Here is a 22,848-nt window from a genome sequence, read left to right on the forward strand (position 1 = left end):
CCAACCAGTCCCACCTTGCCTGTTCCTGGGCCTCAGGAACAGATCTCAGCTGCTGCCCAACCGTGGCACTTGGCTGAGAATGAGGGAGGGAAGTTTCTGCAAGATCCTGACCATAATCTGGACTTCCACCCCCCTACTCACCTACATCCTGCTCTTGCTTGAGTGAATGGAAAACCTTCCAAAACAAAAAATTCATCCTGGTGGGGTTTTTTTTTGTTTTTTGGGTTTTTTTGGTTTTTTAAAATAACAACAAAACCCCATTTCCTTTCCAAAGGAAATTGTGAGTATTTTAAGTTCCAGCTCAGACAGAAGTCTATTGAGTACTTTCCAGTAAATGGAAATGCCCAACCTGTGAGTAGTTCTACCCTACTTTCAACAGTAAGCACTGAAACACTATGGCTTACACTTCAGTGTGTTCCTCTACAACTTCTTTCAACTGTGTCATATCATTCCTTAACCAAAAAAAACCAAAAAAACCCAGAAATTAATTGTTCAATTTCTCAATTACACCAAGTACAGAAAGCTTAGATTATTTGACAGAATGTATTAAAATAGGAAAAGGTCACATGGTAACAATGGTAACTAACTGTTGGTCGTTATTGCCACAAACTTTAGAATTGTGAAAGAGAAATACAAAAGTCTTGGGTTTTGATGTAATGGTTTATAGCTTACTTTTGAATGATCTGCTCAGTGAACTGAACTAAGAACTCTCTTCTCTCTCTGAATCTTTCCAAGGAGCCATTAATTTGGCACTTCAATATATTTGGGTCTAAGTGACAAGTTGATGGCTTCCATCAGTTCAGCCACCTGGCATTTTCAGTAATTCAGCAGCTAACAAAGGTGTCAAATATTAAAGTTACCTTGGGGAAGGCTGCAGCAATTTCAATCAAATTCCAGTTTGATGGTTTATTAAGTCTCCATAGCATTAAAATAACACGCCAATGGCAGAAAGTAGAATGGCCTTGAGTACAGAGAGGGTGAGAGCCCAAGCCCTGTGCTCAGCTCCATTTCTGTTCCACTACCCCAGTCAAAGCCATGGCTACTGCAGTCCATCCACAACGAGTGGGCTGCGTTCACTCTTGAAAGGGAAGAGGGCAAAGCAACTCAGCTTTTCCTCTCTAGGTTCTGCCTGCTTCAAACATGGTTTCTCATTAAAAACCCATTTCCTTGGCCTCAGTTTAATCTCCTCAACCCAAGAACAAAATACCATGCCATGACACTCAAAAGCATTCAATCATATTTATTCACTCTTTGAACAAATTTACAGATCAAGTAACTGCAATGGAAAAAAATAAGTGATAGTAAAATTTAGATAATTTCAAGCTTAAAAACCTCTTACCTTTAAAAGAGCATGTTAAAGGTGAAAGTAGATTCAGATACTTGCTTTATATGCTGAAACACAGGCTCAAGAAATGAATCCGTGATGAAGTGTCAACTAGTGTTATTGAAAACCTTTCTGTATAGTGACCTAAACCATCCTTTCCATTTAAATCTTCCTTTTGGCCTAACACTTTCCATCTTTTTTTTCCCCAATCCTATGGTTTTACAAATTTGTTTGGGGTTTTTGGGGGGTTTGTTTTTTTTAAAAAGCAAATGAATTTTGGTTTTGTCATAGACACCAGCATAAAATTAAAAAAACTTAGGGACTAGTACTTTTTTCCTAGATTGCTACAGTGAAAGCCACAAATCTTTTTATTACACTGTTATGCTTACTTATCTTGAAATTATACATTTCTGGTTGTCTAGTGGTCTGAGTTGAGCAACATTCCAGATGAGGTAGACTGAAGGAATATTTATTATTAAAATGACATAAATGTTGCAGAGGGAATTAATTTGGCAAGGAATGTAATTACTCTTTCCCTCATGCTATTCCTTAATCTCTGGAATTTCAGAAAGTGCTAATAGCTGACTTTGTGTAACCTGAGTTTTATCTCACTGAAATCCCTGAGGTTTTATTTTTATTTTGTCTCATTTATTAATTTTTATAACGTTGGGGTTTTTTTAGCCTGATTAGTGGTAAAAGGCATATGCTAATAGGGGGTCTGCTAGTTCAGCTACATTTCTACTCCCCTTTCTATCACTAACAAAAGGAAGACAAGACATGGAAAACCTGTATTTGAAAGGCTCAGTGGACAATGGGGAAAGAATTTTGATTTATTGATAAGAAGGGAAAAACTGCATAAAAGATGCACATTTGTAGCTAAAAAGCATGTGGCACTCATTGTACTTCTCACAGAACAATATGTTCTAAAAATATAGCATTTAGTTTCACCTTTTTGACTGAATGGAGCTTGAGCTTGAAGACAGGGATGAACTTTAAAAGGTTAGTAGCTGTAAAGTTTGCTCCTATAAAGCTTATCAGGAGATCTCTTCCCAGTCTGCTATGACTGCCTATGTCCATGACTCACATGTCTACAGCTATCTGAAAGGAGCAAGAAATCCCTGAGCATTGACCATAAGTGGCTTCCATGGGTCTTTTTGTCTCCATTCCATTGTCTTTTTCCTCCAGCACAATCAAGGTATCACTGTAACCACCCCTGCAGCACAGGACAGAAACTAATGCTGAGAATGCTGAGCAGAAAAATGTCACATTTGTGCCAGAAAACACCTGCTGAGCTTTGCTGGGTAGAGAACCCTCAAAACAAAACCATCAAAGACTGAGCAAAACAACAACAAAAAGACCTGTCAAAGTGTTGCAGTAAAATATAGAAGAAAAGTTTTTCAAAAAGTCAAATCAGCACCTGGTTTTATATTGCTAAGTCCTGGAGGGAAAGCTCAAATCAGTCTCATCACTATAGAAAGAATAAAATCTATCCCTTAGAAAACAGGCCAAGGTTGTCATCCACTCTTCCCAAATCCATCAGTTTGGCAGTGAGGATGGGTCTTGAAGCCTTTGAATTAGTTGGGTTTCAGTGATTTGACCACAGCTCCTCACACTCCTGCATCCATCCTGGTAATTTTGCAGGACAGACTCAGGATGACTTAGCAGCTACAAATCAGGTGCCTTCAGGCCAATATGGCCAAAGTAGCATCACAGTCTGGTGAGACTCAATACAGTTATCTGCTGCTGCACAGAACAAATTAAAAAAATATTCTGTTTCTCATTTTAAACAAAATATAATTAACCCAAGAAGTCCATGAAGGCAAGGCATCTGAGAACACGCAATTGGCAGGGTAACAAAACTAAGCCTTTTCTATGGATATTCTGAACACCAGCTGGAAAGCAGAGAGGCTTTTCATACACATTTTCAAATTAAAAAATACCCTCTTTGGCAGGATTTGACCAAGCTCCTGCTGATGGGCAGAAGCACAAGAAACCCAGTAAGTGCTCCCCAGAGAGTGCCCAGCCCAGGCATACACACAAAGGGTTATTCACAAACACTCCATGATCTGCTATCCCACCTGGCAGCAGCACCACGTGGTAGCACTAAAGCCCCACTCACTGCAAGCCAGCCTCATCCCACCTCCTGCAAACAGAGCCAAATACTTCAGAAAAGTCACAGTGCTTGCTCAAAAAAAAAAAAAACAAACCAAAAAACAAAAACAAAAAACAAACCAAAAAACAAACCCCTGACAGTCTGGTGTGAGGCAAACACAAGTGCAAGTGATGAGTAACAGGGCAGAGCTGGCTGAAGCCAGGGAATCCACAATGCAGTCACATGGAATTACATGTGCAGTCACATGGGACATACATGCTCATCTTGACTGAACTCTGATGAGTATTTCTGGCAGACATGGAAGAACAGCCACTTAGTGATGCATCTTCTGTGCACCACAGAAAGCCAGTGGGGTCACAGCTGGCCAATGTCTCACAGCCTCTTCACATCTACAGTCACCTGAGGTAGGGGAGCAGGAATCAGCTTCCTCCTCTTTCACTGACAAAGTAGAGTCTACCTGTTTTCTTTTTCAGAATTAGTGCTCTCTGAAGTTTCTGTTAAAACTAAAGAATGAATTTCTTCTTCTATAATGACCCTGTCAAAAGCATTCATGGGATCGTCCTTTGCAGAGCTCTGAAAGAGAGGAACAACATTTTTATCAGTATTTCCTCCTGGTGAATGTTGTTTTTTCAACCCAGTAAGACAGACCCCTGTTCCACAACATATACCCTGTATTATGGTGAAAAGCCAAGGCAGCTGGGCAACAAACTGTGCTTTTCAGAGCCATGGCTCAGCCTGGCTGACAGAAGAGATGTCCTCTGGAGATGAGGAACTGAAGGTTGGTCCCCACCTTAAGGGTGCTTCCAGCTATAGCCAACAGGTGAAGCTCAGGCAGGAGGATGGAGAACTGAGCATGTACACTTTGTAGAGTTTTCACTGAGCACACAGACAAAATTACATGGGGCAGAAACAAAACACTTTTGAAAGCACAACAATGCACAGTTTGAAAGCACAGTTAAAGCCCTTGTGGCCAAGAGTCCCAAAGGGAAAACAACATTCACCACCTCACGTTCAAAGTTTGAATTAGGGCTTGTCAGTGTGCTTCTCTTAGGATTTTTACAAAGGGCTACTGAGAAAGATTTATTTAGAAATAAGTTTCCGTAATGGATATTATGTTTATTTTCCCCGAAATAAGGCACCACTCCAAGCCTTTCATCAACCAACGCCTGGAACAACTATAGTTGCTTTTGTTCTTTGCCAACAAGAAGCTATATGTCTGATTCACTTCTTAGCTAACTGACTATGATAAATGTGAGAGCCCTAAAAATGTTCCTTTCTCGACGTCAAACACAAATAGCTTCATTCAGCATCACAAACATGATTAAGTTGCAGAAAAAGACGTGAATGTTCAGTAGAAGTCACTTAATGGATTTGCGAAAAACAAACAAAAAATCCTCGAACCAAAACCCACACAGCCACCCAAAGAACCCCAACCTGAAACAAATTTAAGGAACTAGCACTCTGGAGTAACAGAATAATGAAATTTCCAAAGCACATACAGTTTGGTGGGGGGCAGAGGGGGGGAAATTAAATTTTTGGGTAATTGCTTCTGAACAATTCCTAGTATTGTAAATACTTAATCTTCATACAATATATTTATACACAGTTACTGATAAGAGACACAGGGGAAAAAAACCTACAAGCCTAGAGATCTCAGTTCAGTAGATTTGTTGGTCCAACAGCTTCTTACTAACCTGGGAATCCTCGTTCTGCTCTCCAAACATGCGCTTAAGAATTTCTCTAGGGTCCGGAATTGGTGGAAGAATTAATATCTTCAGCCTTAATGAAGTTAAAAAAAATATTTAGATGAAAGATATATTAATTTAAAGTTCACAAAATAATTTTAAAATGTCAAAATGGTATTTGAGTACAGTCAAGAAAATTTGTGGAGTCAGCTTTGTCATCACTGGCCAGCCTTCACTGTCTGTGCAACTGTACCTGTTTCTTATTTTCACTCCCCAAAAGGAAAGGAGAACATTGACATAGACAGATTGTAAATAATTTTTACTCTTGACAAAGACAGCAGCAAATGTAGAGAGATCATTATTTACCTTTTCAGATAAACTAGTAGGATTACTGTAGATACTGCTACGATTAAGGGAATGGCAATTATTAGAACAAAGTAGGTTGTAGAATCCCTCTTCTCACCTGGAAAACAGAAATTGTGGAAACTTAGAGATGTTTTGAAAGGCTTTTTAGGAAGAATGACAGCAAAATAGTTAATTCTCCAATTTGTTCATAGATGCATGGCTTTTGCAAGTACACTAGCACTTTTGTAGGCAAGGACAGGCTCGTTTTTCGAAGATGGGATTATAATGTAGGTGTGTTTAGCAAGGAAATGCAAATGAGCAAGACTCAGGGCTGAAAAATCAGCTACACTGGACATTGCATAGCTACACAAATGGCACCACTATCAACATACACAGCAGCACAGGCTGAGACTGTGCTGCTGCTGAAGGACTGGAGCTCTTCTGCTCTCTTTTCACTCAAAATTAAACAGATACATAGAAAGATGATCTTTGACCCCCATTTATTTAGCAGACAAAAAGGTATTAAATGCCTTACAGATGAGGAGTAAAGTGCCACACAATGCAGGGACAAGTGCTCTCACCAATGCTCTTTTCTTCACTCCAGTCACTGTGGAGATGACTGTCGTAACACACAGTCTTTAGTTTTGCTCTCACTTTGAAGGTGTACTTGCTATTAGGATCAATGCCAGGAATTGACACGGAATTCGTTTCAGACTAAGGCAAAAAAAAAAAAAGGATAATTTGCTTTGTTCAATTATCAACATATTCTCAGTCACTTCCAAGCCTATTTACATTGTGCAGCTAATGTATTCTGAATGTTTTGATGGAAGATCTTTTTATGACAATGAAACCTCATTAAAAATAGGACATAGTGGCATTCAACAAGCACAGAGTGCCTAAATACACATTCCAAAGCTAAGATTTAATCTCATTCACTGCTACATCTATCATGCAGCATTTGACATCAATGATTAAGCTAAGACTTAGAATTTGGAACAGTGCCTTTTAAACTTTTTTTCCTTCTGAGAAACATCTGTGATTTACCCTGCCTTCCCTTCTTGTCAGGGCAGCATAACTGTGATCATACCAAAGTGTTTTGGGACACCTCTACAGAGAAGAGCACACACTAGACGGGATTTAGCTGCACTTATTTTATATCTAAAATGCCAGTTTCCTGGGGAATGTCGCTAGCATTCGAGTTTGGGGTAGCATAAACAATTAAACACCCTCCACAGGAGAAGGCAGCCACTCAGTTTGAAATTTCTCAAGCTGTTTTTACCATTCTGATCAAATAGTACATCCAGTTTGGCTCTGGACATACAGCCTGAGTCCATCTAGACACTGAACTCAATGCTTTCTATATGGACACTAAAATCAGTGTATCTGAGAGTGCACACCTCTTTCTTCCCCTCCATGCTCAGTCTTTATCCCCTTGCTTTTCTGTATGAGATTCTCTGCTCTTGTGTGCACCAGCAGTTCATTTTCCTTTAGGGCAATCAGGTCAAAGCACTCAAGACCAACAGCAGGAAAACCTAACACCAAGACACCAAAGCTTACAGCCACCATTTCCTAACAGCAAATCCTTCTGTTCTCACACACTAACAAATTGCCCTAACAAATTATGGGAAGGATTCATAAGACTTGCATGAATTTTGATGTACAGCTTTTACTAACATAAACCTGCAGTATGAGAGAAAAATCCAACATTCACAGAGCACTTCCAGCTCTGGAACCCAACCCATTCACATGCAACTGCTCATTTTCAAACACAAATATTATAAAAGATTCACAGAGAAAAAATTAGTAAGGAACACTTACTTCAATGACCTGAATGTCCAAATCACCATTGTAACATTTAACTTCATAGTGTAAACAATTTTTTGGAAAAGTTTCTGATTCACTCCATTTTACATTGATTGTATCATCAGTCTTCGACACTGTCAATTGTCTTGGTGTGGCAGGTTTTACTGAAATGCAAAATGGAATAATTAATTCAAAAGTATATTTCACTGCTTACAAAAATGGTTCAGTCCTGTATTGCAGAATATTACACTTACACCAGATTAAGCAGAGAAAGAGGAAAAAGTTAGTACTAGTAAATCTAAAAAAAAAAAAAAGAGCGAATCCAACTAAAGAATAAGAGTAGAAGTTAATAGAAAATTACCCCTCTCCCCTCCCCACCAGATACCCACCTCACAGAAAACAAACTCTTGCCTGTATAATTTCAAATCAAAGGTCAGTAGAAGAAGGGAGCATCTAATCTCATTGTTTCATCCATACTTTGTGAGGTGAAAGTTTCTCAAACACAACAATATACTACCAAACTTCTTATTTTAATTACATTTTTATGATGTGGTGTTAAGCTTACCAAGGGTGGTAGGATTTTTACTTGCACACACAGGCCTAATTTCTTCAGAATCATCGCTGATCAAAATACTTATAGCAGGGTAATCACGGATGACTTTTGGGAAGGTAAGATTGAAAATGCACTCAAAGATTCCTTGGTCTACAGAGGAGTTGCTACACTTCTTAGGGTTTTCCAAGCCATCAAACCTAGAGGAATAAAATTATTCTTGTAAACTTCAGAAGAAAAAGACAGCAAGGGGAAGGTTTGTTTACAAACTTGTGTTGCAAATTCTGAAGACTGATATTGCATTGCTATAGCACATAAAAAAGTAAAGCTAAGCAAAGCAAGTAGCCTGTAATTTATCTCAAGATTTAGAAAAAGTATTGTTTTTGTGAAGACTGCCAAGGAGCAGAAAGAGAGGCAGGCTTGCTTTATATCAAAGAGAACAACTGCTGTCAGCTTTGGTTCACATTTTCCACATGGGAGAACAATTCCATGGAGTAAAGAATATTTAGAACACAAATTAATTTGGAACACTTCTTGGAATTTCACCTCTGTGATAAAATGAGCTGATCAACCTCCTTTAGCTCTGTTTCAAGTATTGCAGCTCTTGAGACAGTTGAGTTTCACCTGTTTACCTGTTTTGCTTTTCAAAATGTCAGTATCTCCTTCCAATTATAGAGAAGTTAGGAAGACAAACTTCTTCCTTGCTTGTCTTTGTTGCCCAAGCCTCATTGAAAATACACCACTAACCTTTCCTCCCAAGAAAAACAAAACCAAAAAAACCCACCTCACTGGCATTGTGGAAAATGTATCTTTCAGTCTAAACCTGAAGTGTTTTCTTAGAAGTTTTTGGCTTTAAAATCTAAAAATTATCCTTTCAAAGCAGCATGAATTAAAACACTTTGAAGTCACTACATCTACATCTTCCATTAAAATTAAGGGCAGGATGAAAATACATAGCTAAAATCTGAAGCATTATTCCAGTAAGTATCCCTATATCCAGAAATTCACATCTCCAACCATGCATTGGTCCTATTCTTGTAACAAAGAAAAAGTTTCAGTAGCAGTCTAAACAGGGAACAAATAGTCCCCCCATGTTTAATGAAAGCAGCAAGTTTTCTGCTGTTTGCTGTCCAAATGCCCTGAGTTGAACAGCTGGCCTGTGAGACTGCCTCTGGGGAAGAGCAAAAAGTTTATGTAGTTATCTCAAATAAGACAAAAAGCTGATGTAAAACTACGACACGGGGCTTTCAAAAGAGAAACTCCACTATTTCTACAGAAGCTAATGCAATCTGGCATTTCACAAGCCCCATCAAGATGCAGAAGTATGCATAGATTAGCACGTACAGCTATCAATGCCAAGAGCTGGCTCACACAAGTCTGTTCCTTTGGAACAAGGCACCATTTATGGCTGTCCACTGGCCAGCAGGGATGATGATGATGATGATAAAAAGATGTTCTTCATAGCTTTAAAGGTGAATCAGTTATTTACAGCATTGAAGATGCCAACAGAAGTACTACTAAGAGTTATTAATGCTTTAGTATCATTTCCCAATGGTTTATAAACTGACACATACATTGTGAGTGATCCTAACTTAAACAGCCCATTTTGTTGGACTGCAAAGAAAGCAGTACATTGGTCTAGCTTAGTTCTTCATTACTTCCTCTTTGAATCAAGTGCCCAATTAGAAAAATACAGAAAGCAATAGCAGCTATGTTAATATGGACTATTGAAACAGACAAAATATATCAGCTTCCCGAAAAGTCTTGGCCATAGCAGCTTCAGTGGTGAAGTTTTCTGTTGGATGGGACTGAGCAATAACTTGGACACAATGACCTGGGAACTTTCAGAGTAAGAGGAAGCAGACAAGGGGAATGTGTCATGTAAAACTAAGGATTGGTCCTGGAGCACTTTAGAGCTGGGAATACAAATCTCCTACGAACCAGTAGAACAAAGTGTAGTTGGTGTCGCTGCTTGCGTTCTGCCCAGGACGCCAGGTACAAGCCATGTACTCCAAATTGTGCCAAACACAGCTCAAGTCAACAGCAGCAGTACCCAGAATACCTGCAAGGCAAGTTGGAAATGTTCTCTAAGATTTATTTTGTCCAAGTTTTCTGTGCTTTTTTCAGAAGTAAAACATTTCATTTTACATAACTGAGACTGGAAGGCAGAAATGGGTTGGTTACCTCCGAGGCTACACTGCCTGTACAGCACAACAAATTATGAATTTCAGCTGTTATGAGCTTGCAATGGCTGAAATCTCAGCAGAGTAAATTCTAGAGGCAAGCCAATCACAACAGCAAATCCCATGTGTTCACCATGACTGAATTGCTATTTAGGGTTACCAGATGCTAAGGACAAGGTATTGAGTCAGGAAAATATTTATTTCCATTAATCTACAAGTAAAAGTAGCTGGTAATTACAGGGAAAACTATAACAAAGCTAAATACTATTACAGTCATCAATGTCAACCATAATTACAGGCTGACTATTTTTATCTTCTCCAGACACTGTATTAGTTGCTTGGTATTCTGAATAAGGAAACACCTCTGAGTCTTAAATATTGACAAAAGCAACACTAGCTAAGTTGTCTTTTTAATTGAGATGCATATATCTTTAGACAATACAATTTAACATTTGGAAACTCAAGTCACATCAATACAAATGAGTAGTTAACAATTGTGAATAGATCAATGGATTGCCCACGCAGAGCAATTATTCAATAAAGTCTTTCATATTCAGTCTTTCATTTCTGTTTGAGCTCTTTATTATCATACTACATTGTATTGGATACTTTTTCCTTGTAACAAGTAGCAATAGTTCCATTAACAACTAAACTCATGTTAAACTACTTTGAAAAGTCCGAGCTTGCGTTGTCCCTGAAGCAGCAGGGAAATGACACACAGGTTTTCCTATTCCAAGAAGCACATAAAAGTATTTCATCTGCAAACAGACTATTAAAAGCCCCAGCCTGTGTAGTACATGCTTTCCTAATGATCTGCTTCCCTGATTTTCCAGAACCCTTCTGGCAGACACACACACAGGCTTGATAAAAAGTCTCTGGTTCTCCCAACCACATGTGGTTTTCATCCACATCAGGTCATGCTCCTGGGTTAAGACAGGCTTTTAGGCAAGAGCCTTATTTTCTTGCTGTGCATCCTAACTTCAAGCATTCAGCAAAATACATTACTCCTCAAAGTCTTCTTCCTAACAATTTTGCTGTGGATGCCAAGAAAAAAAAATACTTTTTCTCTATTCATTTTGCTATGCTTTGTAAACCCCACTCATCTCTCTTGAAAAAGACAGAATCCTATTACAATTATTTAAGCAATTTATTCAAGTTGTTAAATTTGCTACATTCCTCCCTCTACATGGACAGTTGTAGGTTTTTTTATGGACTTCTGTTTATACAGAAAAATCATACAAAATAAACTGACTTAGATGCCAGTCATGAAGGCAGCAGGCCTAATGGAGTCTAAGTTATCTCTTATGCCACAACCACCAAAACCAAAGTTGCCCTTACTTGATTCCTGCATTTACATGGGGGCAATAAAACCAAAATATTTGTCCTGCCCCCTCAGACACACGGGAATTTCTGCCAGTGTAAGGATATGTTGCAGTTCCTCAGAAAAACTACAGCTCAAAGCAGGCAGAAGAGAAATGACAGGAACCACACTGCTGTTTTGGAAGAGCACTTCAATTTTACAAGCTTGCCCAGAAGACTTTTAGCATCAGAGGACCCCAGTTGCATTTAAAGGTGATGTAACCATTCTGTTCAAGCTCTATCAATAAAACCAGCCCTTTTGTCTGGGATTTCTCTATGATATATTTTATGATTCTTGTTAAAAGAGCAGAGAAAAAGCCATGTATCCTCATGACAAGAGGGGTATGGCCACTGCTGGCATTACCTTTAGGCAGAAGGGAGGTCTCCACCCAGGGACTGGGCTCCGTGGTGGTGTCATTCCTGCATTCACTTCTCACTCTGAAGAGCATTTCCTCATTCAAGTGCGCGTCCGTCACACGGAATTGGTCCTTATGCCATGTCTGGGTTTAGATGGGGCGTAAGAAAACCAAAACATTTGTCATACCACCTCAGACACACGAGAATTCCTGCCAGTGTAAGGACACATTACAGCCCTTCAGAAAGCCTACAGCTCAAAGCCAAAGGAAACCAGTGTCTGACTATGAGGGAAGACTCAGCATCACTTGGCTTTGCTTTTTCTTTCTCAGGCACAGTCAGAACTCACAAAGAAAAAGTACTCCTACCCCTGCGAGCTACAGTCATAAGCAAAGGCTGCACAGAGATCAAAAAATAAGTATAACATGGGGGAGAATTATCCTAGAGTAAGTGTTCATGGACAATGCAAAATAAGCATGTTTATGCTACAGCTGGATAAACAGGCACTTACAGATCTGACCTTCACCTTTCTGTGTGTGAGGGCACGACCAACAGAATGAAAAACATTTGAGGACACTACCAAAAAGGAGTAAGACGATTTGGATGATTTAAGGAGCAAAAGAAAAACCTAGCAAAACAAACCCATAAATGGCTATTAAAAGCAGTAACATCACATTAAGCCTAAGTAGCTCATGATCTTCCATTTCCAGTATGTTTGTGTGAGAAAAAGGCTCATCCTTTTATCACACACTTTCTTGAGTATCTTTTGTTGGGCTAGGATGCCTTTCAGTTAACTGGAAACTGGATACAAACCAAGTATCTTTGTTATGGCACTCACCCCCCAGCCAAAATCTCAAAGTATCTCTGCCCTTGCCAAGAGAAAAGCCCCAGCTAAGGGGCTGCAGCCACTGCACCCCTTCACCCCACCTTGGCCACTTCTTCTGAATCTCTTAAGTACCACTTATCATCTCTTAGCAACAAATGGGAGAAAATTTCCTTAAAAAAAAAATCCTAATCTCCCAACAGGTTTTCTGAGCAAAAAGGTGCAGTAAGATGTACAGTCTGTTTCATCCTGTCCTGTGAAACTGCTGATCCTCTGCTCTTTCATTGCTGATGATGTTAATATCTATTACACCCTTCCACAAACTCATTCAGCTCTTTAACCAAGGAGACTTTCTACTTGTTGATTTGTTAGTGAAACAATCAAAATAGGTAAAATTCGTTTCTGTATTGTTGTCTTAGCAGGTTCAACTGGCTTATCTAAAGCTCCAGTGAAGATTATTAGAGACCATTAGTGTCAAAGTGAAATGTCACCCTTTTAGTAGTGACATCAAATCACTCAGCTGTTTGCAAAACCACAGAATCATAAACAGATTGGGCTGGAACAGAGCTCAAAGATCATCTGGTTCCAGCCCCCTCACCACGGGTTCCTGCCTTCCACTAGATTAGGTTACTCAATGCTCCATCCAAACTGGCCAAACCACATCCCTACTCATGTCCAGGATATCCTGGAGCTGTGAGGAAAAGTACAGGGGTTAGCATGAAGAGGCAAATGTAAGCATCAGGCTGTAAGCCTGTAACAGGGCTCAACAACAAAGGACTGCTGCAAGAGGCATCATATCAATTGTAACCATATCTGAAACAGCAGGACTGCCTCCCCAACAGCTGACATCTACCAAAGGCTTCAAATTAAAATTCTTGGAATTACAGACTTATTTTCTCACTGGCAATAAATTGTAAAAATCCTTGTCCTACAGCCCACAGCAATGGTACCATGGCAATGCCCTGACCAAACAGCAGCTAATCCACAGCAAGGAGCACATCTGGGTTGCAAACATCTACCACAGGAAACAAAAGCCCAAAACAAATGAGTTATATGACTTCCATTCCAGGCAGCAAACTTGCTCCATATGGTCCTCAAAACACAACTGCCCTATAAATAACTGCAATTGCAGGGAGAGGGTAAATGGGGAATGTTAGTGGCATCGCCTCCAAAAGATGCAATGCTGTCAAACCACAGCTAAATCTGCATGTCTCTTTAAATTGAGTTGAAAGTAAAATAGAAAAGCTTTTGCAAATTCCCACTGAACTGTTAAGGGTGCAGACTGCCCATGTATCTATGTTTTCTAGAAAGTTGCATAAAAAAGACAGATGTAAGACTTTTCCCATTATTATTACAGTACTTCTGTGTTACCATCAGCACTCAGTTATCAGAGAGCAACAGACAGATTTGTCTGATCTGAAGATCCCATATGCTGGTATGATTCATTGTTGAGGTTTTGATCCCATGATAAGAATGAAATGCTGTATTAAAATTGTGTTTATACAAGTGTATATGCTCTCCCACAGGGGGTTTTATAACAGGAGGACATTTACTGGAACACAGAGTTCAAAGAGGTGATACACTTACGCTTATGTCCTTAGGATCCCCTTTTGTAAGGATGTTGCTGGAATACCACAGGTTGCAGTTGCTGCTGACGTTCTCTGGGGGGTTCCATGTCCAGTTCAGAGTACAGATATGGATAAATGAATAGCTCAAGTTGGATGGAGGAGGAAGAATTTTTTCTCCTGGAAGAAAGGAGTTACCAGTGTAACAATCCTGTTGGCCCACACATTACCATGAGTAACATTGGCAGATTCTTAACTCTGACAGAAAAGAACACAAATAACTTCTCAGTTTTGTCAGCTCATAATTGCTACTAGATAAGGTGACCACTAAAGTGTTTCTATTATTGTTGTTACCTCAACTCATAAACAATTTAAATATGCACAAATTAACTGAAAGTTAATTTTTAAGAAATTGTAGCCTGCAACAACATAGTGGTTGTGGTACTCGAGCTTTTGCACATTGCGGGAAGATGAATCACACGCTGAAACTTGAGTAAAAACAGTATATAAATTTTGTGGAGAAATTAGTACTTTGCTCTCCCCAAAAGTTATCCATCAGCACGGTTTTAAAAAGTCAGGTGATTACATCTAGCTGTATGTTAGAAGTACAATTTAAGCAAATGCAAGAATGTTAAAAAACAACACTGAAACCACATCACTTTCTCAATTACCTATTAAAAAATATAATACTATGTTCCAGTGCAGTGAGCAAAACCAGTGTGGGACAAGTGGTAATTTACTGCTGACACTTCAGTGGTACATTTTTTCACCTCTCCAAAAGGCAATGAGAAGCAGAGCAGGGCCACAACTCAGAGATGGCTGCAGCAACAAATCCATTTGTGCATTGACCATTCCTGGTCTTGTGCACTGAGCCAATGCCTACTGAGGAGCCATCACACAGCTTGAAGGTCATATTAGAAAACAAAGAGGGGAAATGCGAAAGAAAATGGCAAACTTCCAGTAAAAAGTGAAGTATGTGTCAGACATTGATTCTAGAAAACATCACCAATTGGGAATTCCCTAAGAAAGTGAAAGTTGATTTGGTTTTTTTAAGGGGATACTCCAATATGTGCTATGAGAAGATACTGAACCAGAAGTGCAATGGAACTGTTTCTCAGGGTATCTTCAGGAATCACCACTGAGGCACCACCACTTGTTTGTCTATGGACAGTGCACCCTTGTTACTCAACAGTTTCACAAACACTTCTGGTATCAGCTAGTGCTGCAGGTCTTGCTGTCCCAGGGAACCAAGTTTAACCCATGCTAATATTCAAGAGAGCTCATAGGAAAAGGGCAGAATAAATCCACCAAGATTACTTTTCCCATCCAGGTCACAGTGCAGTCCCTCTTCCTTCTGCTAGCACAAAGAAGAGGGAAGACAGAGAAAGAAAACAGTTTCCTTGAGCAAGAATTCTGCTCAAAGCATCCATGACACCATTATCTTACATTTTCTGAACATTTCCTGAAAGCCAGAGCAGCCAAATCTTGAAGGGAATTCATCAAACTTCTGGAGGTATCTCATAGTTCAAGGACAGGCAACGGTAGAGATCAGGCTCCATTACCATCCATGTGTGTGCACAGATCATGAGAATAATTACAAGGATTCACTGATTTAGTCTGAATATGCTTAGTTTGTTTGAATATTTAAAATTTTGGAGATTTTTGTTTGAGAAGAAAAGAGGAATTTTTGTTCTTGCAAAAATAAAGTCTCTAGTGAGAAAACTGAATATAGTGAAAACATCTTTGCCAATTACCTCTTCCATTACCAAAAATTTAGGACAGGTTGCAAGAACATCCTTGGGACATTAAGTTTGCAAATACTGAGTCCTTTTAATCATGTTTAAAAAACAACAACAAAAAAGTTTTTCAACAAGATTACACAGCTCCAAGCATTCGATCTTATCATGATTGAACTTTAACCTACAATAGCACAAACCTTTAAAAATGTTATCCCTGATTGCTATTCTGAAGTTTTAAACATTTTCTTCTAATAGGATTAGAAGATCTTAGAAGATTTTCTTCTAATAGGATTAGAAACCATTGTGCTTAAGTTTACAGATTTCAAGCCACAGAAAGAAGTGCTAATATTCAAAGTTTATAAATTAATCAGTAAATTATATTAACATAAAAAGTTTAAATCTAGTAGGTTTTTGATTAATCTACAGAATTCTGAAGTTTGTATTTTAATATTTTTAATTCAGCTTTTATTCATAGCTTAGGCCAATCTCACACTTTTGCCTGTGTAAAATGTAGAGTCTCATGCTCTCGTTATTAAAGTTTCTGTAGCAGTTTTGCAGAACAACTCAATGACCAACTATCAACTGTAGGCAAGCCGTTATTTCACTCTTAAAATGCAAAACCACGGTGGTGCTTCTAAGAAAAAAAGCAGTAGTAGCCATCAGAGATTAGGTGAGGCACAGAAAATATATTATTTCTAAAAGTCCTAACGAGGAAACATCAGCAAATCCTTTGCATCAAGTACCATGGGAGCGTTGCAAAGGAATAAAAAACTCATCATATTTTTATTCTGTCGTCCTGCATTTTCCGAAAGTTGATTTCATAGTGATAAGCCGAATTGCAGACAGCTGAAAAATGGCAATTCTTTAATGTCTGCAGTTGGATTTTTGGACAACGTAAGCAGAGATTGAAGCTTCAAGCCCGGATCCTTACAGAGTGCTCAAAGACACGCACGCATCTTTCCTAAAACTAAACATTCGTGCTTCCGAAATCGGGAATGCGGACTGAAGAGCGAAGGTGAAGGCGAGGAAAAGGTTTCGTGTGCCCGCACGACACGGGCACCGGGAGGACAGCGGGCTTCTGCGGGGTCTGACGGCAGAGACCGGCCCGGGAAACCGAGATGGAGCTTGAAACATTTCTGCCCACCCTGCCAAGAGCTGCCTCACTGAAAGAGGACAGCAGATTTTCACCACCCCGGCTCCCGGTAAGCGGCAGGGCAGGGCGCGCAGCCGGCGCTGCCTCGCACTCGGCTGAGGAGCTTGGGGCGATTCCTACCGCAAAATGAAAGCGCTTCCCGGACATCCATGCCCGCGTGTGCGGGGAGCCACGGCCGAGCCGCCCGAGCCGCGCACGGGAGAGCCCGGAGTGGCCGCTCCGGCCCCGAGCCTGCGGACACGGAGCGCGGAGAACGGAGCACGGAGCGCAGCCGGCCCCAGCACCGAGCCTGCGGACACGGAGCGCAGCCCGGCCCCGCCGCCCCCTCCGCCCCCCTGCCCGCTCCTACCTGCCGCCGTCCCGGCCAGCGCCCAGCTCACGGCGAGCAGGAGCGGGCAGGGCAGCGCAGCTGCTGCGAGCGCAGCCATGACTCGGCCGCCCCAGCGCGGCCCCTCGCTCCCACTTCCCGTCGAGGGGCCGGACCAGCCGGGAAAGGCGGCGTGACGGGACGGGCCGGGCCGGCCCGCCCAGGTAATCCGAGCCAGGCGGGAGGAGCGGCCCGGCCCCGTCACCTGAGCAGCACCGCCCAGGGCTGCGGAGCTGGGCAGCGACAGGAGCATCCCACGGGAGCGTCCCACGGGAGAGTCCCACGGGAGCATCCCACGGGAGCGTCCCATGGGAGCGTCCCACCGTCCCGTCCCACGGCCCCGCACTGCGCTCCCTCTGCTGTCGCCCCTCTCTCACTCCATGTGCCGACTCTGCACTGCCCTCCGCTCCCCGTCTATCGCACACTCAGCACTGACACTTCACAGAATAAATTCGATTGAAAAACACCCTGAGATCACTGAGCTCGCTTCCCCTGGAGCCGTCGGTGGCTCCCCGAGCCCGGACTCGGCCGTGCCGCAGTAGCGGAGCCGCAGCGGTGTCCGCACAGCCCCTGCGGGACCGCACCCGCTCAGTGCCGCTGTCCCGCAGTGCCCTCCGTGTCCCCTCCGTGTCCCCTCCGTGTCCCCTCCGTGTCCCCTCACATGGCGCTGCAGCGCGGCCGCAGCCTCACCAACATTTCATTCTGTGAGTCAAAGTCGCTTTCTTTTACAGCTTATCTGTTCACACTTATCTGTGCAGCTATTGAGTCGTGTCCCAGGCGGGGTATGGTTCATATCCTCTGCCAGGAAAGCAGCTATGTTAGCGCTCCCCGAGAAGTTCTCTTGATGTCGAAGCAGTTATTCATCCCCTGGCAGAATGCTTTTTTCGAAATCCCTCCTGAAAATTCAGCTGATTTCTACAGTTCTCATCTGTGCTAAGAATGCATATATTCTTTTGTTTTCAGATCTGCCTTCCACAAACTTCCCCAAACTCTCTCTGCTTCAGCCCCTTCAAAATACGTTATAGTCACTTGGAATTTTGCTCTCACGGTTATGGGTGTGATGCAGCAAATTTTCCAAAATTTTCCCAAAACTGGGACTAGGATGTAAGTGCTATTTTGATAAATTTCAGAAGAATAAAATATTTGGGGTAAGCTTTTCCTTCTGAGCTAGAATTTTGTTGTAGCTAGTAAGCTTGGTCCTAGTTACCACCCAAATTCAGGTATTCTAAAAATAGTAAGAGATCCAGCAGGAAGGAAACTTGGCTGAGTTTCAAGGCAACCCAAAATTTGTTAGTAAAACGAACTTATTCCTAAGCAAACAATGTTTCAGTATTTACTCAGCTCCTCAAAGAGTTTTGCAAGAGTTCATCTGCATTTTAGACACTCATTCTAGAAAAAGGGAAGTGGACTTTTTTATGACAGGGTGGGGAATATCCTGTGTTAATGTTGGGCTTTTCTGCTTTTCTGTCTGTTTATTTCTCTGTGAAGAGAGGACTTCTAGTTGCTGTTAGAAAGTGCCCAAGGACCTCTAATTATAATCAAAGAAAAATGTGTTTTAAAGTTCCAGGATGTGGAACATTTAAGCTGTGTGACGGAGATTGGATTGCGCAACTCATCAGAGCGAGCGTGGACTATGCCTGCCAGTGAGGACATTTGTAGAGCTGATCCAAGCAACCCCTCTCTTGCTTTCAGTTTCCTTGCTGATGTTTTCTTTCCTTCCTTCTTTCTGTTTTGTCCACTCCTTCTCCCGGGAAAGCCAGTGCCAGGCACACAGAACTTTGCCGTGCGATCGTTCCCTGCTTTGGCCGCCTGCCCATCAGTGTCGGCAGCTGAAACATTTTCCCCTCTCTCTTCCTTCTTCCCGAACGCGCAACTCCTTGTCACATTTCCATCCCAGTTCAGGGCAATCACAACTGCCGCCACATCATCTGCTGCCACTTACCAGAGATTTCCTATTTCTCAATCTTATTGAGTCCTGTCCTGCAGCTTTCTGTTGCAAACCTCATGCTCGTTCATGTTCTTGTGAGCCAATACCCCCCTGTATCTTTCAAATGATCTGTTGAACAAGTACTTGGGGTATGGCTTCATGTTTGATATAATCTGATTTACAATCATTTTACTGACCTGCCCTTGGCCATGTGCTCCTGCCTTTTCCACCCACACAAAGTCATTGATTGTGGGGTCAGGCAGTGAGGTTGCAGATTCAATACAACAAAAATCCAACGATTTTTTTCCTGTGCATGTTCCCTAAATTAGATTATCAAATGGTGTCAATGCCTGCTGTGCCTGCACAATTACTAAGCCCAGCAAGAGGCAACAATTATCAGCAGCACAGGGCAATGGGGAATCGTCCCTTTCAGCACCAGAAGTTGTTCCACACCAATATTGAGATTCCTCCTCTCTGATTTTGCAGCAGCTTCTGTCAGTACTTCAATACTTTAGGTCTCAGCCAACATAATTACAGGCTCTTCAGAAGATGGTTGGAGTCAGTTCAAAAAAGGGCTCAAATAGAACACAGCTGGGGCACAAAAACCCAAAACTGTGTTGAAAAAAACCCAGTCTGACTCATGTGGCTTCTCACTTCTTGACCTTTGTCATGTTCTTTGTTCTGTGTTCTTTGGGGACATCTAGAATTTTGTGATACATGTTCACAACAGACATGAACTTTGCAAAACTCTGAACTGCTGTCCAAACCCTGCTCTGAATGAGAAAAGTGGAATAAAACCCACCTCATTTGAAGAGCACTTTTGAGTGGACATGGAACCAAACATGTTTGTGCAAATGTTGTATCCCCACGTTGATAATTCCTATTACAAGCCCAGGCATCAACGTTTCTGCTCACTGTTCTCTAACTGTTGAGATCTATTTAATTTACCTATTTATTTGGCAAGGGAGTAACTGTGTTACCCACCAGGGGAGGCAGGGCACAAACCTGATTTTACAGCTGTTTGGCCAAGGCTTTGGAAAGAGCCCCATAGAGAAGCCTCAGAAGACAGCAGCAGAAAAAGCAGTTTGTCCTTTATCCTCTGGTGAGGTAAATAACAATGACACCTGCCTTACATTCCATCATGTAAGAGCTGGTACAACTGCCTGGGCACATACATTGGTCTAACCACCTTGTCAGTTGAGTTAGTTGAAGAAGAGCAACAATAAATACATCTCCAAAGAGTAAAAGTCTGGGTTTCAAAATTGCAATTCCAGAACAGAACAAAAACCCAACCATGAACTTGCTAGGTATTTTTTAGGAAAGTAGGGTGATCTGCTGGGACGTTTCCTTACTTGTGATTCACATCTTCTTTCTATTCACAAATTTCTGTGTATGACTGTCTCTGTTTTTCTGATGAATTATGTTTTCGGGATTTCCCTGAGCTGGATGTCTGATGTTCATGCTCCTTCAGGATTTTTGAGTTAACGTCTTCTATTTGTTGCTGAATAATTTAGTGTTCACCATTTCATTTGGTGCATTTCCATGTTTGAAGATTTATTTTGGTAATCTTCTATAGAGTGCATATGTGATAGCTCAGTGCACTAGGGTTTAGTCCCATGAATCTTACACTGGTAGTAGCTTTTGATCACTCACCCTGTTCTGTGAAATGGTGAAAAAATTTAAAAAAAACCCCCTAGGCAAAACATGTTTATCGAAAAACTTGCTTTTCCCATTTGTGTAGTCTTTTATTTTGACCTGGAATAAACTCTGAACTTTACTGCAATATGATTTTTTCCCTGGCTTCTTGTCAAAATTACCATTATTCAAGAAAAACAAAGTAAAAAGAGCAGTATAGGATGGTTGGTGTCAGGAAGCTCTTGAGCAACTCTGTTCATCCTCTGTGCCCAGTACAGCAGTTAAGAACTGAAGCTAATGGGAGGTGCTGTTCTTTCACACATGGAAGGTTAAACAGGGCTTGTACAACACTCATAGGTACAACATGCAGGATAAAAGCACCCCTGTTATGATTATGGAGCAGCAGGTGATAGATTTACAGGAGAAGAGAGTAAATCACCTCCAGCTGAAGTATTACTTGTATATCACAATGGGTTTGCCACTGCTTGGCACAAGCGTATTATTTGAAACTACAGTCTGTGGTTGCGTAAGAATTAGCTGTAAACAGCGCTCCTCAACACAGCAAGAACCCCTTTTTTAGTTAGAGAGCTCAGTGAACATCAGATCAACACATGCTACTCTCCTCAAGTGGGTAAAGTGAGTAAAATGTAGTTTTATTTCTATTAAATTTTTGAGCCCATAATTTCCACTTATGTTCTTCTCCACTTCTTCTGGGGCAAGTTACTCAAATCATAATGTGGAGTCCATGAGATCTGGTCTCTTTAGAAGGGGAAAACAAACATATTTTACCTACTTTGAGACAAAGGTATTATGCTTATGTAAAGTCTTACTCTGTATCAAAATACTATGTTGGGTATGTTCCAAAGTCTTCTGGAACAAAACCAAACATGACACACTACAGGTATTCTCTCTTCCATGATTTTTCATTTGCTGGCCTACCTCATGAAAAGTCCTGATATCAGAAGAAGTTTAGAACACCAAATAATATGTAAAAATACATCATTTGCTGCAGTAAATTCTTCATTCCAGATTTTTTTGAGGGGGTGGACATGGAGCTCTGAGGATATTTTTCTTAAAATGATACTTTCTAATCCCTCTGCAGAGAAAAAAGCAGTAGGTCCAAGAGAGAAAATGTTTACACTTTGCTTACTCTGTAAATCTCTAAAAGCAAGTTCTTGTACATAAAGTACTGGCAGGCCCTTTGTTGCTTTGTATGTCTGATCTGCAAACCATCTGGCTTTGACACATCCCATTATCCAAACCAATCCTGACACTGAGAGCAGCCAACTCCTCTTAATCCTCACAGATACTGCATCCCGTTTCTTCTTCTTTTATGAAAAACTATCAAGGCATCCATTCTGAAGGCTTGAAGTGTTACACAGCAGTTTTGCAGCAAAAATAATTAGAGGCATGCAAATAAAATTTGCAATGTAGCCCAACTGAGGTATAGAAAGAGTGGGTGCCAGGATGTAATTTGAAATATGTTCCACTAATTTTTCAAGGCTAAAAAAATCCTGCCATTCCTAAGGCAAGAAATAAGAAAGTAAAAAAATCAAAATGTTAATGAACAATAAACATTTCTATTCTTCTCAAACAAGTAGCAAATAGGATGTACCCAATGTGAGCTACATAAAATAGGCACATACACATTACATTCTCCAGCTGTGTCTGTGAACTGAGCTCTTTCAGCCATAAATAAGAAAAGATCTGGAGGATGTCTCTAAACTGGGGCATTAAATAAGGCAAGGATAGATAGAGAAAATGTGATCATCTTCTTGGCACCACTGTCCAAGAACAGCTGTAAAATAATGGCCACTCCTCATCCTTTCTAGATTGGTGAACAGATAAAGGAAAAACAAGTTAGTTTGTTACCAGTCTTTTTATAACCTATCTAAAAAGGAGATTTTTCTGTAGAAAAATCCA

The 22,848-nt window shown here is 41.0% G+C and overlaps 1 protein-coding gene across 1 annotated transcript; it reads right to left on the reverse strand.

Moving 5' to 3' along the window:
* Positions 1-1,224: 1,224 nt before the first annotated feature.
* Positions 1,225-17,426, reverse strand: IL13RA1 (interleukin 13 receptor subunit alpha 1). The gene is made up of 10 exons (XM_033072768.1): positions 17,346-17,426; positions 14,127-14,284; positions 11,727-11,862; positions 9,762-9,882; positions 7,836-8,020; positions 7,286-7,434; positions 6,049-6,181; positions 5,489-5,585; positions 5,132-5,216; positions 1,225-4,010 (listed from the first exon to the last, which is right to left on the reverse strand). The coding sequence occupies exons 1-10, from the start codon at positions 17,422-17,424 to the stop codon at positions 3,891-3,893; spliced, it is 1,263 nt and encodes a 420-aa protein (XP_032928659.1). The 5' UTR covers positions 17,425-17,426; the 3' UTR covers positions 1,225-3,890.
* Positions 17,427-22,848: the final 5,422 nt, after the last annotated feature.

Source organism: Catharus ustulatus, chromosome 14 (assembly GCF_009819885.2).
Source record: "Catharus ustulatus isolate bCatUst1 chromosome 14, bCatUst1.pri.v2, whole genome shotgun sequence".
Lineage (NCBI taxonomy): Eukaryota > Metazoa > Chordata > Aves > Passeriformes > Turdidae > Catharus > Catharus ustulatus.

What these genes read in the sequence shown, in the direction of transcription:
- IL13RA1 (XM_033072768.1), bottom strand. Translation starts at nt 17,424, where the DNA reads ATGGCTGCGCTCGCAGCAGCTGCGCTGCCCTGCCCGCTCCTGCTCGCC. An exon ending in GCTGGCCGGGACGGCGGCAG is followed by an intron (nt 14,285 to 17,345) that starts GTAGGAGCGGGC and finishes CCTTTCTTCCAG; the next exon opens with GAGAAAAAATTCTTCCTCCT. An exon ending in TAAAAATCCTACCACCCTTG is followed by an intron (nt 7,435 to 7,835) that starts GTAAGCTTAACA and finishes TTTGCATTTCAG; the next exon opens with TAAAACCTGCCACACCAAGA.